General features: G+C 45.2%; 3 protein-coding genes across 3 annotated transcripts in view; 2 read left to right on the plus strand and 1 right to left on the minus strand.

The window, feature by feature from the left end:
• Positions 1-2640, plus strand: part of T265_06303 (hypothetical protein) — a gene marked incomplete at both ends in the record, with an annotated part of 6664 nt that extends 4024 nt beyond the window's left edge. The window contains 2 exons of the mRNA XM_009171530.1: positions 48-127; positions 2268-2640. Of these exons, the coding sequence (XP_009169794.1) occupies positions 48-127; positions 2268-2543 (356 nt within the window). The remainder of the gene's footprint in view (positions 1-47; positions 128-2267) is intronic.
• Positions 2641-2684: 44 nt separating this feature from the next.
• On the plus strand, positions 2685-8028 carry T265_06304 (hypothetical protein; the record flags this gene model as incomplete). Its single annotated transcript, XM_009171531.1, has 2 exons — positions 2685-2807; positions 7903-8028. 2 exons carry the CDS (start codon positions 2685-2687, stop codon positions 8026-8028), a joined length of 249 nt encoding a protein of 82 aa, XP_009169795.1.
• Positions 5401-10130, minus strand: T265_06305 (hypothetical protein; the record flags this gene model as incomplete). The annotated part of the gene is made up of 2 exons (XM_009171532.1): positions 5401-6259; positions 9586-10130. 2 exons carry the CDS (start codon positions 9823-9825, stop codon positions 5873-5875), a joined length of 627 nt encoding a protein of 208 aa, XP_009169796.1.
• Positions 10131-18946: the final 8816 nt, after the last annotated feature.

Raw genomic sequence — 18946 nt, forward strand, 5'->3', positions numbered from 1 at the left:
CGATGCACCAGAGCTGGAAGTTGCAAAACCCCTTCGAACTCCTGCAGGAATGCCCGTGGAACTCAACCTAGAAGATTCGGGTCCTTGCGTCGATTTTGAACTACGACGTGTGAACTTACCGTCAGATGTAAGCTCATTGAGTAAACTACGCATTTCAGTGCATTTTTGTGGAGGGTTCACAGTATTCCATCTATAACGGGCGAATTCAGCGGTTACAGGGATCCTTGTACTGTAGAGACATGGTGGCTGCCATGCACACATATGAATACATTTGAAGCCAGCTTTTAGAGCATGCAAACTGTATTGAAGCGCAAAGATATTGGTCTGAAAGATCTGAGTTTCTAGGGTGATGTTTATGCCAGATAGAGAGAGGGAATTTCGTTTTAATCAGATTCCGGGGAATTCTATGAGCCGCAATACTACATGTAACTAATGACATTTGTTGTTACGAGGGCGACCATCATCATCAAAGACAGCAGCATTAGTGTTCGCACTGATGCTTCACACAGCGTGACCTAGGGTGATGTTTATGCCAGATAGAGAGAGGGAATTTCGTTTTAATCAGATTCCGGGGAATTCTATGAGCCGCAATACTACATGTAACTAATGACATTTGTTGTTGCGAGGGCGACCATCATCATCAAAGACAGCAGCATTAGTGTTCGCACTGATGCTTCACTGCCACAGCGTGACCACGTTCCACTGAAAACGAAATTATATGATTAGGTTACTGCGTTCTTTCACTGTTCCAAAAGAATTGTTACGAAGAAGGCAACAACTTTTAGTGCGAACAAACCCTTATTGCATTTCTCATGTACAAAAGAAAGTAGCCTCTGATAATGCAGTGAACACGTTTATCGTAGCTGTTTGATGAATCTCCAGTGTAAACAGATCTACACAGTATTTCTTTCCGAATGTGGGCCACCATACAAAGGAGGGGCCTTCGGCTTCTTTTGGGACCGGGGCCCTTGTATCAGTGTACAACGTCGTGTCGAGTCGCACAGAATATTACAAAAGTTCACAAAGGTTGTGTTTGAAGGAACCATCCGGTGACCTTAGACTGATTTCGCCTTCCAGCATGTATTCTACGATTCGCAATGGGTCTGTCCACCGGAGGTGTTCTGTTGCCTTAAGGCCAACTTATTTCGAGGGTTTAATGGGATTTTTTGCTGTTTCACTCAATCACTCGCTTGCAGGTGACAGTCCTGTCTGAAGTTGGCATTTCCGAATTAGATAAATTCAAGTGTTCTCATCTAAACGTCCAGTTTATGAATGCGTTCAAAAGGTTGCCGCTTGATTGGAGGTTCTGGGTTACGTTGCTCCCAGGTCATGCCTTCGATACATATTGCAGTACAACTTAAGCATATCATAAGTAACACCATCCGTATAATGGCATACAGCAGGAGCACCCTCAACGTTGCTAACTTGTATTCAGGTTCCTCTAGTATTCCGGATGTTGTTCACTTAAACCATTAACTGGCGCATGAATCTTCGCTGATAAGCAGCCTATGTCCGATGACTAACAACTGCATCGAAGGGCCGACGAAGTGACGATCGGAGAAAGAGAGAGTGGTAATTTTATTGCTGTCCGTCTCAGTACAAAGTTCATCTCATCACAATTTACTTCTAGCGAAAGGTTTATGACTCTAAAATTGAAGGCATTTTCCAACTAAGCTGGTCGAGTTTCCAACATTTAGGATACCATCGATGCCTTGGTATGCGCCCAAAGTCTTTCACGGCTCATCCCTTGGTCACGTAGGTTTTCTGTATTTTATAATAATCACGTTCATGGCATTCTTTGTGAGCTGAAACTTTTTTGAGGAGCCGAATCGTGCAGTTCCTTGGTTAAGTGGGAGCGTTTTCTCGTTGGAGCTAGATGTCATAGATAAGTCATAACGGATTTCCCTGAGGAGCGGATACTCTGGTTGTTTTGGGAGATCCACATACTTCAGAAGTCAGAAGGACCGTGGGCATGATTGAGCTCATCGGTAATTGCTTTGAGGTCTGGTTTTACTCTGTAGTTTCCACCAGCTAGATGAGTGCGCTTACGGGAGGAGTCCACAGTAACTTGGTGCTATTTTGGCCCTGTGTCAAACGACTAATCCATACTTAACTCGAGTGCACCTCCTTTGTCACCTGTAACTGGTGGTGCCGATTGTCGGATATTCTCAACTTCATTTGAAGTTATCCGGCCGGTATTTCCTTCTAATGCTGATCGTTTCTCACCGTGATATCGCTGTTTTGTGCATATATTCTTACCTTTTCAGGAGAAGTGGAAACGTGCTCACCGTGTGCCTCCGGAAACGAGAATGGCCAAAAAGACGACTAAAAATCGCCACATCGACGTCTTTGGAAGTCGAATCGGCCGGGTTCATGTTGGCAAACCCGAAAAATTAGAACAACTTCGCCCAGGCGCTTCTCTACGCACTGCGCTTACTGGGCATCGGAAACGAGGCTTCGAACGCCGCGGACGTTCTTCGAAGGAGGGCAAGAAAAGTCATGAATCGGAGCCGGCGCCCAAACGCCGGAAGATTCCAGCTTAAGGACGACTTTACTACATATGTAAATACCAACAAATACAGTCCGATTGTTCTCGCATTATTCTACGTGTTTCAGTAGCGGATGAGCATAAGCATGTTCAGTTTGACGAGTCACCTCATTGTTTGTTTCTTTTGCGCGTCTCTATGAATGGATGGCTGGATTTATGTACCAATTTATCAGCTCCCGCCTGCAATGCGCAGCTACTTACCCCTCTCCCCAAATCATCGGTGAACGAAACTGCGGCAGCTACAACCACTGTACGACAAGTACGCGTTTATTGCAGCTGACGATGATCATGATGATGAATGGATGGCTCCTTATTAACAATGATTGCCCCTGTGCATAAATGGTTCGCTCGAAGACGAGCATACACACCTTTGATGCCGATTTAAACCCGAGGCAATACGGTTGGTAGACAGGTACTTGTAGGCCTGCTGTTAGCTACCACTCGGTCGGAGTATGAGATCACACCAGCACCAGAAAATATTACCTTCCATCTATGGAAAAACAGCCTACCTGAGACAGTTTTAGAAGGAATCTTGTTTTACTGTTCCTCTTTAAACGGTTGCGGACGTCTCGGATAACAACCAACCTTGCTACCTTGTCTCTTTTTCACCGTTGCCGAAAAACTTTCAGTATTGTGAAAACACAAGTCCTCAGGATATACTGTCTCCAATGGTGAACCGGGAAGCATTTGTATAACCTGTGGTCATTTTATCCGGGATCGATTGAACCTTTTACTTTTGGGTCAGTTTTCTTCAGCTACCCAGAAAACTTGTGCGATCCTATCCAGGATATGAGGGCTATTGAAGTTGACAAAGACGCATATTTCAAGGCTAATTTAGCATGTCTGAGCGCTTCATTCACAATCCTTCAGACTAGTTGTCTGCACCCCAAGCATTACCAGGCTATCTGGCGACGTTCGTGTTCAAGAAGCCCGATGAAGGTTTTTCTATTGTGATCGTGAACAAAGTAGATGGCATGTCTATATTTTCAGTTCACTTACTTTGTGCCTGTAGCCCATAAACGTGGTTTTGTCGCTAGTCGGAAGCATATACGCTACGGATCAGTTTGCAAGTGAAGAGGACTCTGAAGGGATTTTTCCATGGTTGGTATTGTTTTGCGTTACTGAGCGGTACAATAATCGCGGTTTACGAACACCATTTGTTTATGCCAACTAACGATCTGTCACAGTGGACGCCTTAAATCATTGCATCATTTAGCACAGGAGACCGTAGACTTTGGGAGATCACAAGATTAAGATTGTAACCGAGCATCCCCACCTTCATATTCATATGTCGACTGGACTGGATGTGCCTGCATTTTGTAGCTGATTGGTGCTACTCTTACCGTACTGAGTGGTTTCATTTCGCCCAAACAATAGAAAGAAATCACTAGTTCGGAGGAATCGAGCTAAGTGGTGTGTTGAGGTCCTGGATGTTTGGAATTCCCTCCAAAATAAGGTGAAGTTTGAAAACGAAAAGATTCTTTTCTCGTTTCCAGGTTTCTGAACCGCAGTGTATGTGATGCTCAGGTTTAAAAATGTAAGGCCTTCAATTGTTCCCAGTGTTCCATTGGAGGAATAAAAGTATACTCACAAATCCTTAAAACACAATAGAGGGAGTTACTTTTAGCTTTAACCCGTTTCGTTGCAATTCAACGAACTCAATAATAGTTGCAAATCGTTGCGACCTTTCTTTCATCTGAGTCAATATCAGACTGTTTAGGTAAAACTTCTCCTGCCAAACTACCTGAAGGAATTTGCGCGAGTTTCACACCGAAACTTATTTGATTCACGAACAGTATTGTCATCCTTTCATTAGCCTTCAGTTATGCATAGCTTCAAACTTCATAGCCAGTAATGATTGGCAGTCCTATACTGACAGGTGCGTTTTTCGACAGATGCCTAAAACTTCAAAGGAAGAACATTTGGTGTCAACATAGGAATTCTTATCCAATTTGTCAAGCCAAGAGTGGAGACTCGGAGCATATTTTTAAATTTCACAACTGACAACCATGACCGAACAGAGGCGACGTTGCAATGCTTCATCTTCTACCCTTGTGTTCAGTAAGCTATTTTAATTTGGAGTGCCTATAGGTGAAAAGTAAGGAACACGGTGGGGCGCAATATATTCCAAGCCCAGGACGAATAAATCAGGCAACGCACGCCACGCGACGATCGGTACTAATGGCAATAATTATATTCTATGCATCCCAAAAGATGTAGACATAGACAACAGCAATTCACCAATTACCAGATTGGACCTGTCGCGAACGACGGAAATTACGGAACTATCATATCAGCTAAAAGTTCTTCCGTTACCCATCCAATCGACCCAAGTCAGCAGTCTTGTCCCGGACCGACCAAAATAGTTTTTTGTGGGGAATCAATGAAAAGCGAGGAAGGTATTATCTTCAAAAATGCTGTGTCGTTTCCGAATTAGCTCGATACTGAAGACAGTGCGAGTCCTAAACTATTTTCATGTAGTTTTCTCTTGACGTGAGTTGGTTCCGTCAGCGATGGTTCAGTCCCTGGGTTTACCCGCTGGTAGACCTCGCGTTCTGATCAAAATAAGTCAGTGTACTGAACAGGATGATCTAACTGAAAGAAATCTTGGAAAACACCTGCTAAGCGTTGCAAATTACTAATGCCCTATGCTTTTCAGTGATATTTTGTAGTGAAATGACGACGAAACACAGGTCGGTAGCCAACAACGTGACATGGAGTCCTCAATTCCGCTGCTCGTGCCGCACGCTCCTGACTACACATTATTACGAGTGGAAATATAGGATGCAGGCATAAGTTTCCTGGCGCTCTAAACTAACGAATGTACCCACTGCTAACATGGAAAACGAAAGCCTCGGTGCAGCAGTAATAATATCAGGCTTAGAACAATATTACAGGTTGGTGGAGCATTTCAAGTTCAAGATGATCATTGGGAAAAACAGTCTGGAATAGATCAGTGTCCAACAGAACAACAATTTTTACACTTGTGTCACCCAAACTGTCTGCAAAGGTAGTTTGGATGCCTGTGGCGTAGAGAGTCTGTTGTTTGCCTTATTTCTGTTTGGAAAACAACACTTCACTTGCTTAATGTGAACCTAACGCTTTCACTCAAGCAAAAAAGGAACCTAATACGTACATGAGCCGAGAAGAATATGCAGGGTAGACATACCATGCAAAAATAATTCACGAAAATAGTCAACACCATAGGGCGAAACGGTTAGTCGAAAAATTCTTGTCTTAGGAAACTCAAGCTAATGAGTCAACAGGATCTTTATTTGCCCATATCATAAAAGAACGTAGGGGGAATGATGTATTGTTCAAATGTCACATGAAATCATCAGAATCATATCCATCTTCATTGGTTCGCATTTTGCTTTCCACGAAAAGTCTGTCGTAGGAGCGTCTTTCTGCCTCCGCCTCTCGAATTTTCTGTGCTTCCCGTTCGGCCTTTTTTCTCGCCGTTTGAGCTGCCTTTTCTTTCGCTCTAATTCGTTGGTCTCGCTCTTCTCGCTCTGCGCGGTAGTCGAAATTTAGGCGCTCCTCCTTGGTCTTTTCTAACCGTTTGATGACCTCACCTATCCGTTTCTCCACGGTGATTTTTCGGACAGCTTTGCCGCTGTGGAAACCAACTTGACCCACAGCCATGTCGCCGGTCTTTTTGAGATTCTCCCACATCGTATAGACCACCGTAACATCATTCAGTTTGCAGCCCTGAAGACCATTGAGGGAGACCATAAGCATCACCAAATCTGATAGAGATAAATGGAACCTATCTGGTAACCAGAGCGAAAACGTCATCGCGAAAAATGTACCAGAACAAAGTAACAAGACTACATTTGATAGAGTTGTGAGAATAGGTCGTTTGGCTTGGCAATTTAGTGCCCAGATGCTCTCCTATCAACCAAGGAGACGTCATCCATGCGTTGGTTCAAGCTGAGACTGAAATTGTGCAACGGTTAACACAAGTGATGCATTAGATAAAGAAGCTGAATGCTTCTGATAACAAAACGAAAGTAAACTGGAACACAACAATTCTGAGGTGAATGATAACTCCTGAAGAACAGAACAGTTATAGACAACTTGAAACAAGGGAAGGGAAGTAAACATAAGAAGTGAGGGTGGCCGGTCACATACAGAACACACATTAACTTCACGATTCGGTTGGATTAGCGAAAACCTCCAGCAATTGACTGCACGGATTAGCTTACTCTTGATTCGAAATAACTTCTTCCATTATCAAACTGAGAATGTACCTCTGTATATATTTGTTAGAACCAGTCCTAGCAGGTTTTTATTTGTACGAAAATTTATGGAACTACATTCATTTTCATATTTTATTTCCACAGAAACACTGGTATTTGATTGAGATTCGGCATGCCCAGTACTGAAGTCTATGATGATCTCATGCACGGTACACTACCGTAACTATAGAGTCACCCATGCTTTGTTACTCTCCCGATGATAATCTTTTGCTGCTGTATCCCTGGTGTCCATTAAGCGGCACCGGAATCAGTGTCCTCTAGCCAGTGTGTGGGCCAGCAACAGCGACGCTTCATTGACCACCTCCTCGCAATCCTAACACACGTACGAAGAATAGTGCTAACAATGTCGGCAACTTCAGAAAACTGCTTAGCTTGATACCCAGTGCCTCAAAAATTCAGAAAAAAACAATGCTCAACAGTATCAAGCTGATTTAGCTGGAAGGCTACTGGAAACGCACAGCCACACTGATGTCAATATTAGTTGGAGGATAAATGGAAGAGCGAAAAAAGCTCTCAACTTTTAGGACTGCCTGTCCAAGCCAGCTGTCCTGACCAAATGAAAACTGGATTCCAGCGAGGTCAGGAAAACAATTTAAAGAAATATTCAGCCGGGTTGTCGCCACAACCTCTGGAATAACCCTGAATGGAACATCGATAACAACCCACCATCAGCAGCTGAAGTCATGCGCCAGATACCATTCATCCATCCTCTTAGGATTCCTTTTCAACTACATTGGTGTACTACATGGAACTTTTCTGCCTCCACCTGAAAAGCGGAGCGTCTGCTCACTCATATCGCGTACACGGATGATATTGGTCTCCTTGATTCACATGCTCTAAACAACTCTATCGCACGGTTTCGTGTGGGTCTCATACCTTTAAAGCGCTGCGGCAAGACTACGCAGGATAAAACATCAAACCTCGCAACTGCACACCAGTCGATCGACATAAAGGTTGAATTCATTTACCTTGGTCATTTGTACAAGCTTCAAGAGCGTGGTTGGAGATGAGGCCATTTCTCAAACGCGGTAGAAGAACGTCTGTTAACTGTCGACAATACGGTGCTCGTAAAACGTAAGTTGGCTTGGTAAGGGCAGGATGTACACTGCGACCATACTTTCCATACTGTTTTGTGAATTGGAAACGTACTCTCTATGCGCAGAGGATGTAAGAAAGCTTTTTATACTTGACCACTGGGGTCTCCGAAGCATTGACTGAGTCTGTTGGGAACATTGGATTAGCGCCACTGAGGTAGGAAGGAGGAACTTCCCCGCGACAGATGAGCTACTTACGCTAATTAGGACATGTATGTCATGAATGTCAGAGGACCATCTACCTCGCACAGCTATTACTCTCTAGGTGTGCTCAGTGTCACCGACCTCGAAAGAGAGAATATATGACCTGGTAGCGAAGTATAACAGCACTAGTAAACTGCTTTGAAAACCTATACCTGGATAGTAACCCCGGGACTCAACTCATTAATGGTTAATACCAATCACGGAGATGTCCTAAACACAGTAGCGTTCCTGCAAGACAACTATCGTCCTTAATGCGTAGCTGTCCAATACCGTTTACTCAAGTAACCAGAATGACTCAACTTTTTAACTGACCAGTGAACATTATTCAATCACCCCCCATGTCTGACTGCACCTCAACTGCTCCCCCACTTGCTGGTGACTGAAACTGCAGCAGCTTGAACCAACGTATCCTTAATACTTGGTTTATCGCCAATATGAGGTGCAGATTAACGGCAGATTGATCCGATATGCATTTAGCAGTGCTATTTCAGAGTGTATATCCCAAGCACCCATGCACAAACGACCACTGTTAAAGTAACAGGCTGTCAATTAAATTGCTCTGATTTTTTCATAGTATACCCACCTGCAGGGAAAGTGCTTTCCAAGAAACCTAGACTGATGGTATATAGTAGGCTTATCCGCTCACCCGCCAAGAGTGAGTCGCTTCCACCGAAATCTATTCTATCTGCTTCAATATTAAGGTCCAACGTTCCTACCAGCCCTGGAAGCTGATAATCACGAGCCAATTTTGTTTACATCTATTCAAAGAACTGGATTTCTGACCCACTCCACAATAAGAAACCCATCACAGAATTGCGGATTCTACCATTTACAGGTAAGTTCGAGGTCCATTTACGTGCAAACTATCGGAGCTGAGATGCTATCTCTAGCTACAACACACGGACCTGGTTGCTACGGTAAACCAATTCTCTAATTACACCGATCCGCTTTCCTGCAAACGTGAATCGAATCTGCTGTTTGTCAGTCTTGCAGCGGTGTATTAGGTAGTAGCTTTGAAACGCATACCAAGCTGTGTGGCATGGCATTTTTCTAGGGTGATATACCTACGTCTCAGTCAGTGCGTGGGTTATTTGTTGGTCGATATCCTCGTAAGTGCAAGGTTCAACCGTGAACAATGTATCTACTTAATTCTGTATGGTCAGCAAAAACCATCCACGAGGGTTGGATAAGACGCGTAGGAGTCATTTTGTCGCAATCAACTTGGACACAATTACGAAACAAGTATTGTGAAATTACAGGGGTTGCCTGTGGACGCTTAGATAGGCTTTTATTTCACGCACTAATAACATGCAACGTTTACTTTATTGCATGGATTGTAAAAAAATAAACCGAAAACTTGGAAACATTTGAATTTTTGTCAAGGTTGTGTGCATAATATAGAAATTGCAGATTATATGACTCGAGCCGAAATCCTGGTGAGCGTATGCAAAATTGAGAAAAACTTAGGGAAACCCACTTGAATGCTGTTTTCCTTGACGAGCTGAGCACAGTCTTTCAGTACAGCATCTGGTACATCATCCAGTGTTTCACCTTCACGAAGTCTCAAGTAAACGTGAGCAGAGGAAAGTTTATCAACGTGAAACCAAACGTCCTCAGGCCACCCCCAACGGATAAGCTCTTCGTTTTCATTTTTGTCAGCACCCATGTAGATTATATAAGCCGGATGTACGAGCTCACACTTATAGAAGAAAACCATTTCGTATGGGTTTTAGTGAGTTTTACCACTTAGTCGCCCAGTGCTAGAAAAAACTAATCTGAAACAGAGATGAGAAAAAACTTACATCTCAATGGTCAACATAAACCAGCATCGTTATTACTGAAAATTAGAAAAATCATCCGGCAAGTGCCAGAGAATGCAAGAATTTTGGCGAGCAGTACTTTGATTGTCAGAGTCCTGAAATTAAGCAAAGTCCCCTCCCACCACGCTTTAGACGAGAGGAAAAGTTACCTAGTCCAAAAACGCGAGCAACGATTGGAATTTGTATGGGGCGTACCGAACAGCCATCCTCCTTCTGCGGGGGACTGGAAACGGTGGCTGTTAGAAATCAGAACAAGCCTAGAAATCAATAACTGGATAAGCGTTGAGTGTTCAATTTGGGTAACCAGTTATTCAGCTAGCTTTTCTATTGCCTCATATAAACTCGCGTTGGGAAACACATCGAAAAATCACATTTATATCCCACCAACCAAAATATCCGTCCTGGTAGAACTTTAATCCTAATGGTCGAGTAGTATGTTGTGGATGCCTTCTTAATACAGTTCAAACGAAATACAGTAAACAAATTTAATAGCTCTTAGACAAACTGAAATCTGTCAGGTTGCTCAAACACTGCGGAGCTTACTGCATTACGACTGATTGTTCTTAACAGCCTTTGACTTTTTGTGCCCAAAAGCTGTCAGCCTCAGGGTTTAAGCATGTCACTTGGACCTAGAAGAACCAACCGGAAAAAGTAAAGAGTCTCGTACTGTAATCAATCGTATTACTAGATCTGACCGCAAAGTTACTTAATGTTGTACTAGGGAAGTAATATGTTTCCTCCAGCAGATCATTTATATTTTTATGGGAGCACTCTCGCTGCCTTCCTTCGGGGACAGACAAAAACAGGCCACCCCTGAAAACATCACTTCGTTACCAAATAGTTGAACTTCGCCCACGTCGCAATATCCAATAGCGCTGAGGAACGACTAAATCCTATCAACATCCTGATACAGCTCCAAACGCATCCTCCGGCGCGCAGCATAGGCAACCAGACATGCTCACGTTAAACTACTTATTTACTCTCGGGTTGAGCCAACCTTCCCTGGTTACCTGGGTCAAACTTATATGTAGCTGGCACGTCTTGAAGCGAAAAAGTGAAGCGATGTCGAGGCTTCGAATCACTAGGTAAGACCATACTCCCATCCGTTTGCTCGGGTTATTCCTAGTGTGAGGACACTTGGTCCTACGGTGGCGCGAATAATTGGTAGTGGTAGGCTACCAATCGACTTCAAGATGCTTCTAATACGCATGCAAACACGGGAGCTTGTCATGTAAAACTAGGAAATGCTTCCAAAATGTCAGCCATGGGACAGGAGGTTCCAAGGTACGGCTCTTGAATTCTGAGTGTGGAACCCAGGCTTTCTGAAGATGAAAGATTTCGTGGCTGTATTAATTTGGTTTCACTCGCATTCATATACACTACTTGCAAATAAGAGACTGAGCAGGACGCCGATGATTCTGTGCACACACTGAAACCTCTGGCAAAGAACTGTGAGTTCGGGATGGTTTGGGCGTTGAAGTACATCGATGAACCAATATGAGAAACGCCAGATGTTGGTCTTTAGTTTGATATCAGTCGATAGCAACATCTTGCACAACACGAGACGGGTGCTAATGAAGCGCACGAACTCGAGAGAACTGTGTACCAATCATACGCGAGTTCCACCGCTCCTCTTCGTTGTTGCCATAAGTGTTTACCACAACCGATGACTCTAAAACATCACTTACAGACCGGCCTTGCTATTTTTGTGGCCATATTAGCCGCCCCGAATTCAAATGTTCTGTCCGCCAAGTAAGCAGCTAAGCCTAGAGGAGAACGGGTCACTTCCGACATGTATGTAAAGTGAAATATACAGAATCTATTTGAACCGTTTCATTCTGCGTTGTTCGTCGCCCCAGCTCTTGACTGTATGTCTTGGAACGTAAATCTCAAAGCCATTTTCGACAGTGGAATTTTCGGTAGTTACGTTACGATTTCGGTTAGGAAACAAGCAAGTTAAAACTTTATGTAAAGGTTTCTGTAAAAATCGTTCCGCTGTAGCACCCTGTGGGTGCCTAACTGCCATGCCACCAGAAGGAAGCACGATGGCTGGGATGATGCCAGGTTTCTCAAGCCTATACAGGGGAAGTCGAGAGGCAGAGGTTGGGCCCGAACCACAGAACTTCCGGTCAGTAAATTCGCGTTCCAACCACTGAGCCATATCGTCCGTTTCTGTAAACACTACAGCATCCACTTTGGTTTCTTGTTTCACCACCACCTCCTTTTGCGTCGCTGTTAAACATAAGGGTGTACGGTACGAATTACTCGAACTCAATTCGTCCAAGCTTGCTCGCAGATGTTACCAGGACATGATTCAGGGCACTTTAACTAGTTGTGGTCCAGCACCTGATAAAATCAAGTGAGATCCCATGTTCGGCAACTTGTCTCCAGATCACAACCTAATTGCAACAAAGTCACGACATCTTCATTGTGGTTGCCGAAGATATGAATGTACAAGTGAGCAGACTTAGCGTGTCTAAAACTCAATTTGGAGGTCGATATGGATTGGACTCGGAACGTACTAACAATTTGAACGATTGCTTCAGCTGTGTGCTGATCGCAGTACTAACTTCCGAAATAACCGAAGTCATCAGGCTACATGGTGTCCTCCAACGGCATGCCAGCCACAGACCGAAATAGATCACATTACCATCAGTTACCGATGGCGTGGATCGGTAACCGACTGTCGGTCGTTTTGGAACACATTTGTGGATTCCGAGCACGCGCACGTCCGGAGCCCCTTCCCACGTTCTTCAGGGTGGTGTAAGGTGCGGACAAATCGCTTGGCAACTGAGAGACTGGCAAATCCGGGTTTGTCAAATTTGCCGGAATCGTCCTCTATAGTTTATTCCACCACCAGATGTGAACCCATACTGGGACGAGATTGCCACCTGTTCGCATTGTGCTGGGAATTTAGCCTCTGGCACGACACCACCGGGCGTAATCTAGCACTGAATATCAGACTGGATAGTGGCATTGCTTAAATCTCGACGAATTATCAGACGTCACGTGAAATTGAGGGTGCGAGCCAACTGTGAAGTACGGTGGACGCAGAAAGCCAAGGAAATGGAAGAGGCCCAGGATGCCAGTAATGTCCGGAGAGTATTTCAGTTGACCCGTGCGACCGGTCCCCAGAAACCACCTGTGAGCGAAGCCATCAAGGATAGGAAAGGAGTCACCATCAAAGAAGAACGCCTCGACCAGTGGGCCGAATACTTCGAACAGCAATTGTCGTGACCACCAGCTGCCACTCATATGGAGTCCAGGGTTGACGTAGAACCCTGGACCGTGAACGTGGTACCACCTACGTCCTCAGAGGTTTATGACTGGGTATGTTCTCTCAAGCGCCACCGAGCCTAAGATCCTGATGACTTCCCACCCACCTTGTTCATAGGTGGGGGTGAAGTCCTCGGTCAGCGCTTGTCTGATCTGTTTGCCTACAACTGAGAGGACGAGATCATCTCAGATAACTGAAGAGAGTCGGTGATGATGCTCATTTTGAAGAAAATGATGTGGTAAACACAAGGTATCAGCTTGATACCAACTTAACGAGACTGTTGGCGTTAACCGTGCTTCGTGGCCTTTTGGTGGCTCGTGAGACACTGACTCGAGAGCAGCAAGCGGGATTCGGGCCCAGTAGAGGTTGCGTTGATCAAATCTTTACACTCCGTCAGTTACTAGAACAACGCCAGACGTCAGAGCGACCCACAATTCTGGTGTACTTGGATTTCCAAAGCGCATTCCACTCGGTTGGCCGATCTATTTTTCTTGACTCTTGCTCACCAAGGAATGCCCAAGAAGTTTTTGAACATAGTACGCCCTTAGTATTTTCGGAATTCCGCACGTGAGTATGCGGCGATCTCTCCAAAAGCTTCCTTACAAAAGCGGTGTCCGTCAGGGATGGCTCTGGGGGGCGAGATGGCTCAGGTGGCTAGAGCGCGAATCTACTAACTGGAAGGTCCGTGGTTCGAACCCGACCTCTGCCACTCGACTTCCCCTGTCTAGGCTTGGGCAACCTGGCAGTATCCCAGCCCTCGTGCTTCCTTCAGGTGGCATGGCAGCTAGGCACCGGAAGGCTGCTACAGCTGAACGCTTTCTTTCTTTTTTCTTTCCTATTTAACTTCGTGGTCGATGAAATAATGAGATGGACACCGGAAAACCTTCAAGACCCTCGTATTCGAATAGCCTGTGACGATAAACCTTTTCAATCTGGAATATGCAGAAGATATCGTTCTCATTTTCGGAGCGAAGGCGCTGGATTTCATGTTTTTTCTTCGGTTCCTGGGACTTCCATCGAAGAATGTGTCCAACACCCGAGGCTGCGTTGGCTGGACCATGTATTATGTATGCTGAACCATCGTTTGCCGAAGAGTGCTCTTTTCCATGTCCAACTCTAAGTAGTGGAAGCTAACAAGTGGCCAACCCTTGATCTGGCAGAGGGGTATGAAAAATGTTGCGAAAAGTTTGGGTGCTGTCGGTGCTACTCGCCTTTCAGGATGAGAACCGTATGATCCCCACTGCGTCTGGTCGGAAACGCTTCAAGATATGGCTGCTAATAGATATCAGTGGCGTTCTTGTTGTCAATTTCTATTCAGATTTCCTGAATTGGTGTCAGGAGATGTAGGAACCTTGGGAGTTACCGAATCCTCGGCCTTCCATTGGAGGGTTCAAGTGCTCGTTACGAAGAACGCCATTCACAAAGGATGGATCGCGATTGAGTACAGTTCAACAATTAATCGTCCACCTATTCAGATGGTTTAGTGATTAGAGCGCGAATTTACTGACCGCAAGGTACATGGTTTGATACCGACCTCTGCATCTCGACTTCTCCTGTCTAGGCCTGGGCAACCTGGCAGTATCCCAGCCCTCGCGCCCCCTTCCATTGGCATGGTAGTTGGGCACAAAAAGGGTGCTACAGCTGAGCAATTTTTTTATTTCATCTATGTAGATACGTATCCTATCTCATTATTGGACAAGGTGGCTAAAAGCAAACCACGGTATGAAGTGCCCACCACCGAATTCCGATGACCGATAACGGAAGGCCATACACTGCTTTCGAGGCTCGTCGTAGACTCTTCCAGCTTTTCACCATGAAATTTGGTGTGACCAACGAAGATGCCTATTTCCAACGCACTACAGAAAATATAATAAAATCTGATACACTTTTCGTCAAGATGGGTGTCGACTCGTGGCCAAAACAAAGCTGAGCACAACCGTAATCCTCACACATCTCTGAGCACCGCAAAGAAATAACGCACTTCTGATGATGCGCCTAAGGAATTCTTTCTTCCATTCTCCTGGACAAGCAGGCCAGACCTATGGAGTCCGTCTTGTCCTGTAGATGACTCCTCCGTGCGGTGCTAAGGCGCAACACCGAGGAGAAAGAATGTTCACCTACTGTTCGCATAGGCCTTACCATAAGCGTTCAGCTGTAGTACTCTTCCGGTGCCTAGCTGCCATGCCACCCGAAGGAAGGAAGGAAGGAAGACATTACAACGCTATGAAAAAATGGGTGTGTTGGGTACGATTAGTGAATTATCGCGCTCAGAGCCCGTAAAAAACCATTTTGATAATTCAAAAAGAGTGCTACAAAGCACGATAGTTGCCACGGTTGATTAGAACCCATTACCAGTTAGTCATGGAGACTTCACTGTATCGAAACTGACCAAATGTTTTTTCTCGGCGACTTTGACTCCCAGAGAAAGAAACCATTCCACCGTCGGAAAGGAGCTGTGCGCAAACGGTGATCTTATCTCAGTAGATGGTCGCTTCCATGTACAACAGAACTCAAAATGGAAGGGTAAAGAAAGAAATACAGCTTTGGAAAACCGAACTCTCTACTTTCAATGTCTGCGTTACCTGCATACGCGGTAGAGATAAACAAATACCTGGTACCCTAGCCCAGAGGTCACAAAAACAGGGAACCTCAAACAAATACATAATCCATTGTGTCGTCTAGGAGGGATTGGGAGACTTGACCGTTTTCCGGTCAAAAATGCCGGTATATCTTATACTGACGATGTCAGACAGATAACTGATACTCAAGTCAGAATCTTCTAACTATTCCTCCTGTCGTTCTCTTAAGGCGAATTCACCTTTCGAATGGCCTAGTACTGTCTTCAAGGGATCATTTTCTTGAAATATGCACAATCGATCTCTTTCCGCTAGCTTTAGTTTGTGCCCATATGTAATCATGTACAATCGTGAATTCCTATTAGTAGCTATTCGCGATATCTATATGACCCATACAACTATACTGGAGGAGTTCGAATTGACAGGTGCTGATCCCAGGTTGGTAAGCTGAAAGAGGTCTGACCAACACGGTCTCCTAATCCTCGAGGAGTTGGAATAGACACGGCGATTTGTTCCATAGAAAACTTGCACTACCGTGTTGATGCGCCGGCAACTACTCGCTGCGTTGCGGTCAGCCGTTGGAGGTAGTCGTTCTCCTGTTCAGGTGTTGACGCCTTGAAAGTTTCTCATCTCGCGTACGATCATGAACCTTACAAACAGACAATTCTCGTGCGACATCTGTCGTCGCGTGGTGCCATCGGTGGGGTCGCCTTACTTGCTGCGTACAGCAGGCTAGGGTTGGAAAATGTATGGGGACTTGTTCCAGAAAAATTTTAATGCAGTTGTATTTCGCACCGGCAACCGCTGCGTCGCGGTCAGGCTATTGAGGCAAGGGCTTTGGTCGAAGACAGTAATCGTCTGCCGATCTAGGCATGGGCGCCCTGGCAGCATCCAAGCAACATGAATCGCATACGTACAAATCTTCATGCCACATCGGCCGTCGCGTGTTGTCACCAGACAGCCCTCCTTGTCTGCAGCACAGAGCACGGCAGGCACGCAAAAAGATGCTACTACTGACGCCCCCCTTCTTACACTCCCACATACTCCCTCTTCCACCCTAACTCACTCAAGCCTGTATACCCTTTCCGCAGGTTCCAGCAATAGAATTGTTCATCGTGCATCACACTCAGCTGCAGCTTCTGTATGTCCTGCTTCAGTTACGAACCTAAACACGTCGAAGTCTGTTTTTAAACCCTAAAAGCCTGACCACTCAGGCGCCTTTAAAGTCCGCACACTGAAACAAGCAAGAAAACACGTGGCTCTTGCTCGCTGGACTAGCTCTACATTGATTCATGCTGTCAAAAACAAGGATATGAGACGCAAGTATGTGAGTCCACTGGTTTCCCCCTCGCTCTCTTCCAGGCTCCTGCTGCGCACCTCTGCTGATGCAAAGGCCATTGAGTTGGATATGCTAAGGTGGGTATTGTACTGAGCGAACGAGCGGAAGCGTCTATACTTGATTCGATCCCGTTGATAGTCGCTGCCATCGTAGCTCTGAATCTACCAGGAGCAGTTTCTATCACGCTTTAGGTGATCTTTTACGACGAGCTAAAAGCTCAGATATCGCTGTTGCTGTTGGTAGACTAAGCGCTGCTGAGACCCGATTGAGTGGTCGTTTTGGATTTGACATGAGAAACACGAACGGAGATCGCCTGCTTCAGATGTGCACCGATCACACTGTTCTTTTGCAGTACCAATTTTCGGAACAGTAAAAATCCCTTAACAACGTTGTGCCCACCAAGAAACCAGTCCCAAATCTCAATAGATTATGTTATCGTTGGTCATCAGTGGCGAGGGTCGATCACCGCCTATCGCTCCTTTTGGAATACCAGCATGGACTCCTACCATGCGCTTGTACTCTGCTACTTTACACTGCGCTTTTTACGTCTACGCAAAATGCGCGCGTGTCGCTTAGCCACTGATAAGCTAGTGAACCCATAAATCAAACGAAATTATCAACACTGGCTCCTCTAACGCCTTCAGGATAGTCCGATGTAGGATGTATACAGACACTTGGAGAAGACACCCAAAGCGCTACCTAGAACCGAAACCTCGGTTTGCGGTACAAACCAGCCAACCTCATCCAAACACTGGGTCTCTAGTAAGACTCCGTGTTTCCTGGATGCCCAGCGACATTTCCGCCAGACCACAAACATAACTCAAAACGACGCATCATGAGACGCTAGGCGAAACTCAGTGTTCGTGCAGTCACTGAATACGCCACTTACAATCCAGGGAGAGGCACTGGAAGTTGTTTTATTTCACATTGTAGTGTAACGGATGAGGTCAGTGCGCGAATCTGCTGGGCTCGGTCAGGTTTGACAAATTTAGACACCTATGGAAGCAAAGCGGTGTATCCCTTAATCTCAAGGGACGTGTGTATCAGGCTGCAGTACGGGTTTTTCGAGCAGCGGAACTGAGACGAATACAGCTGTTCGACAATCCCTGTCCCATGACTATAGCTCGTGTGAATTAAAGTCAGGGAATGTGCCATGAGGCAATTAGAAAGCGAGTTGTCGGTTGTGCTACGGAGATTTCCACTGACGAATGCGTTCAGCACCAGAGGCTGCGTTGGTTGGGCCATATGTTGCGTATGACGGACCATCATTTTCCGGGTAGAGTGCTGTTTTTGTCAAATCTATAGTGGTGGAAGCAGAAAGGTGACCAACCCTCCACCTGCCAGAGGTATAAAGGAGACGAACCACTAGCAAAAAAGTAATATTACGACAAACGTATCGTGAATCGGCTAAGGACTGAACGACGCCACGGTTTGATTGGTCAGAATATAGGCCAATAAGAATTGAGCGATGTCAACGCAGCACGTGTTGGCGCGTCGTGAAGAATTTATCCAAAATTCTGTTAAAATAGCCGGCGGCTAGAAGCACAATGTAATTTTCTGCAAAACCCATGCGGGCGAACTAAGATATTTAACGTCAAAATGTTGCACTTCTTTGCATATATGCGTAGACTGAAAACCCCCTCATCTGCAGCTATTTATTTCCGATTTGTTTTAATCGATGACATTTGAAAATTATTGGCGCACATTCGGTATTGGCGCACATTCGGCTTTGAACTTCGTCTGCTATGGCTTCGGAAGTGGCTTTCGTTGAGAAATTTGTGGGTGTATCGTTTTCATCCTTCACGGCATTTGAGAAGACCTTAAAT

Source organism: Opisthorchis viverrini, assembly GCF_000715545.1.
Source record: "Opisthorchis viverrini unplaced genomic scaffold opera_v5_127, whole genome shotgun sequence".
Classification (NCBI taxonomy): domain Eukaryota; kingdom Metazoa; phylum Platyhelminthes; class Trematoda; order Opisthorchiida; family Opisthorchiidae; genus Opisthorchis; species Opisthorchis viverrini.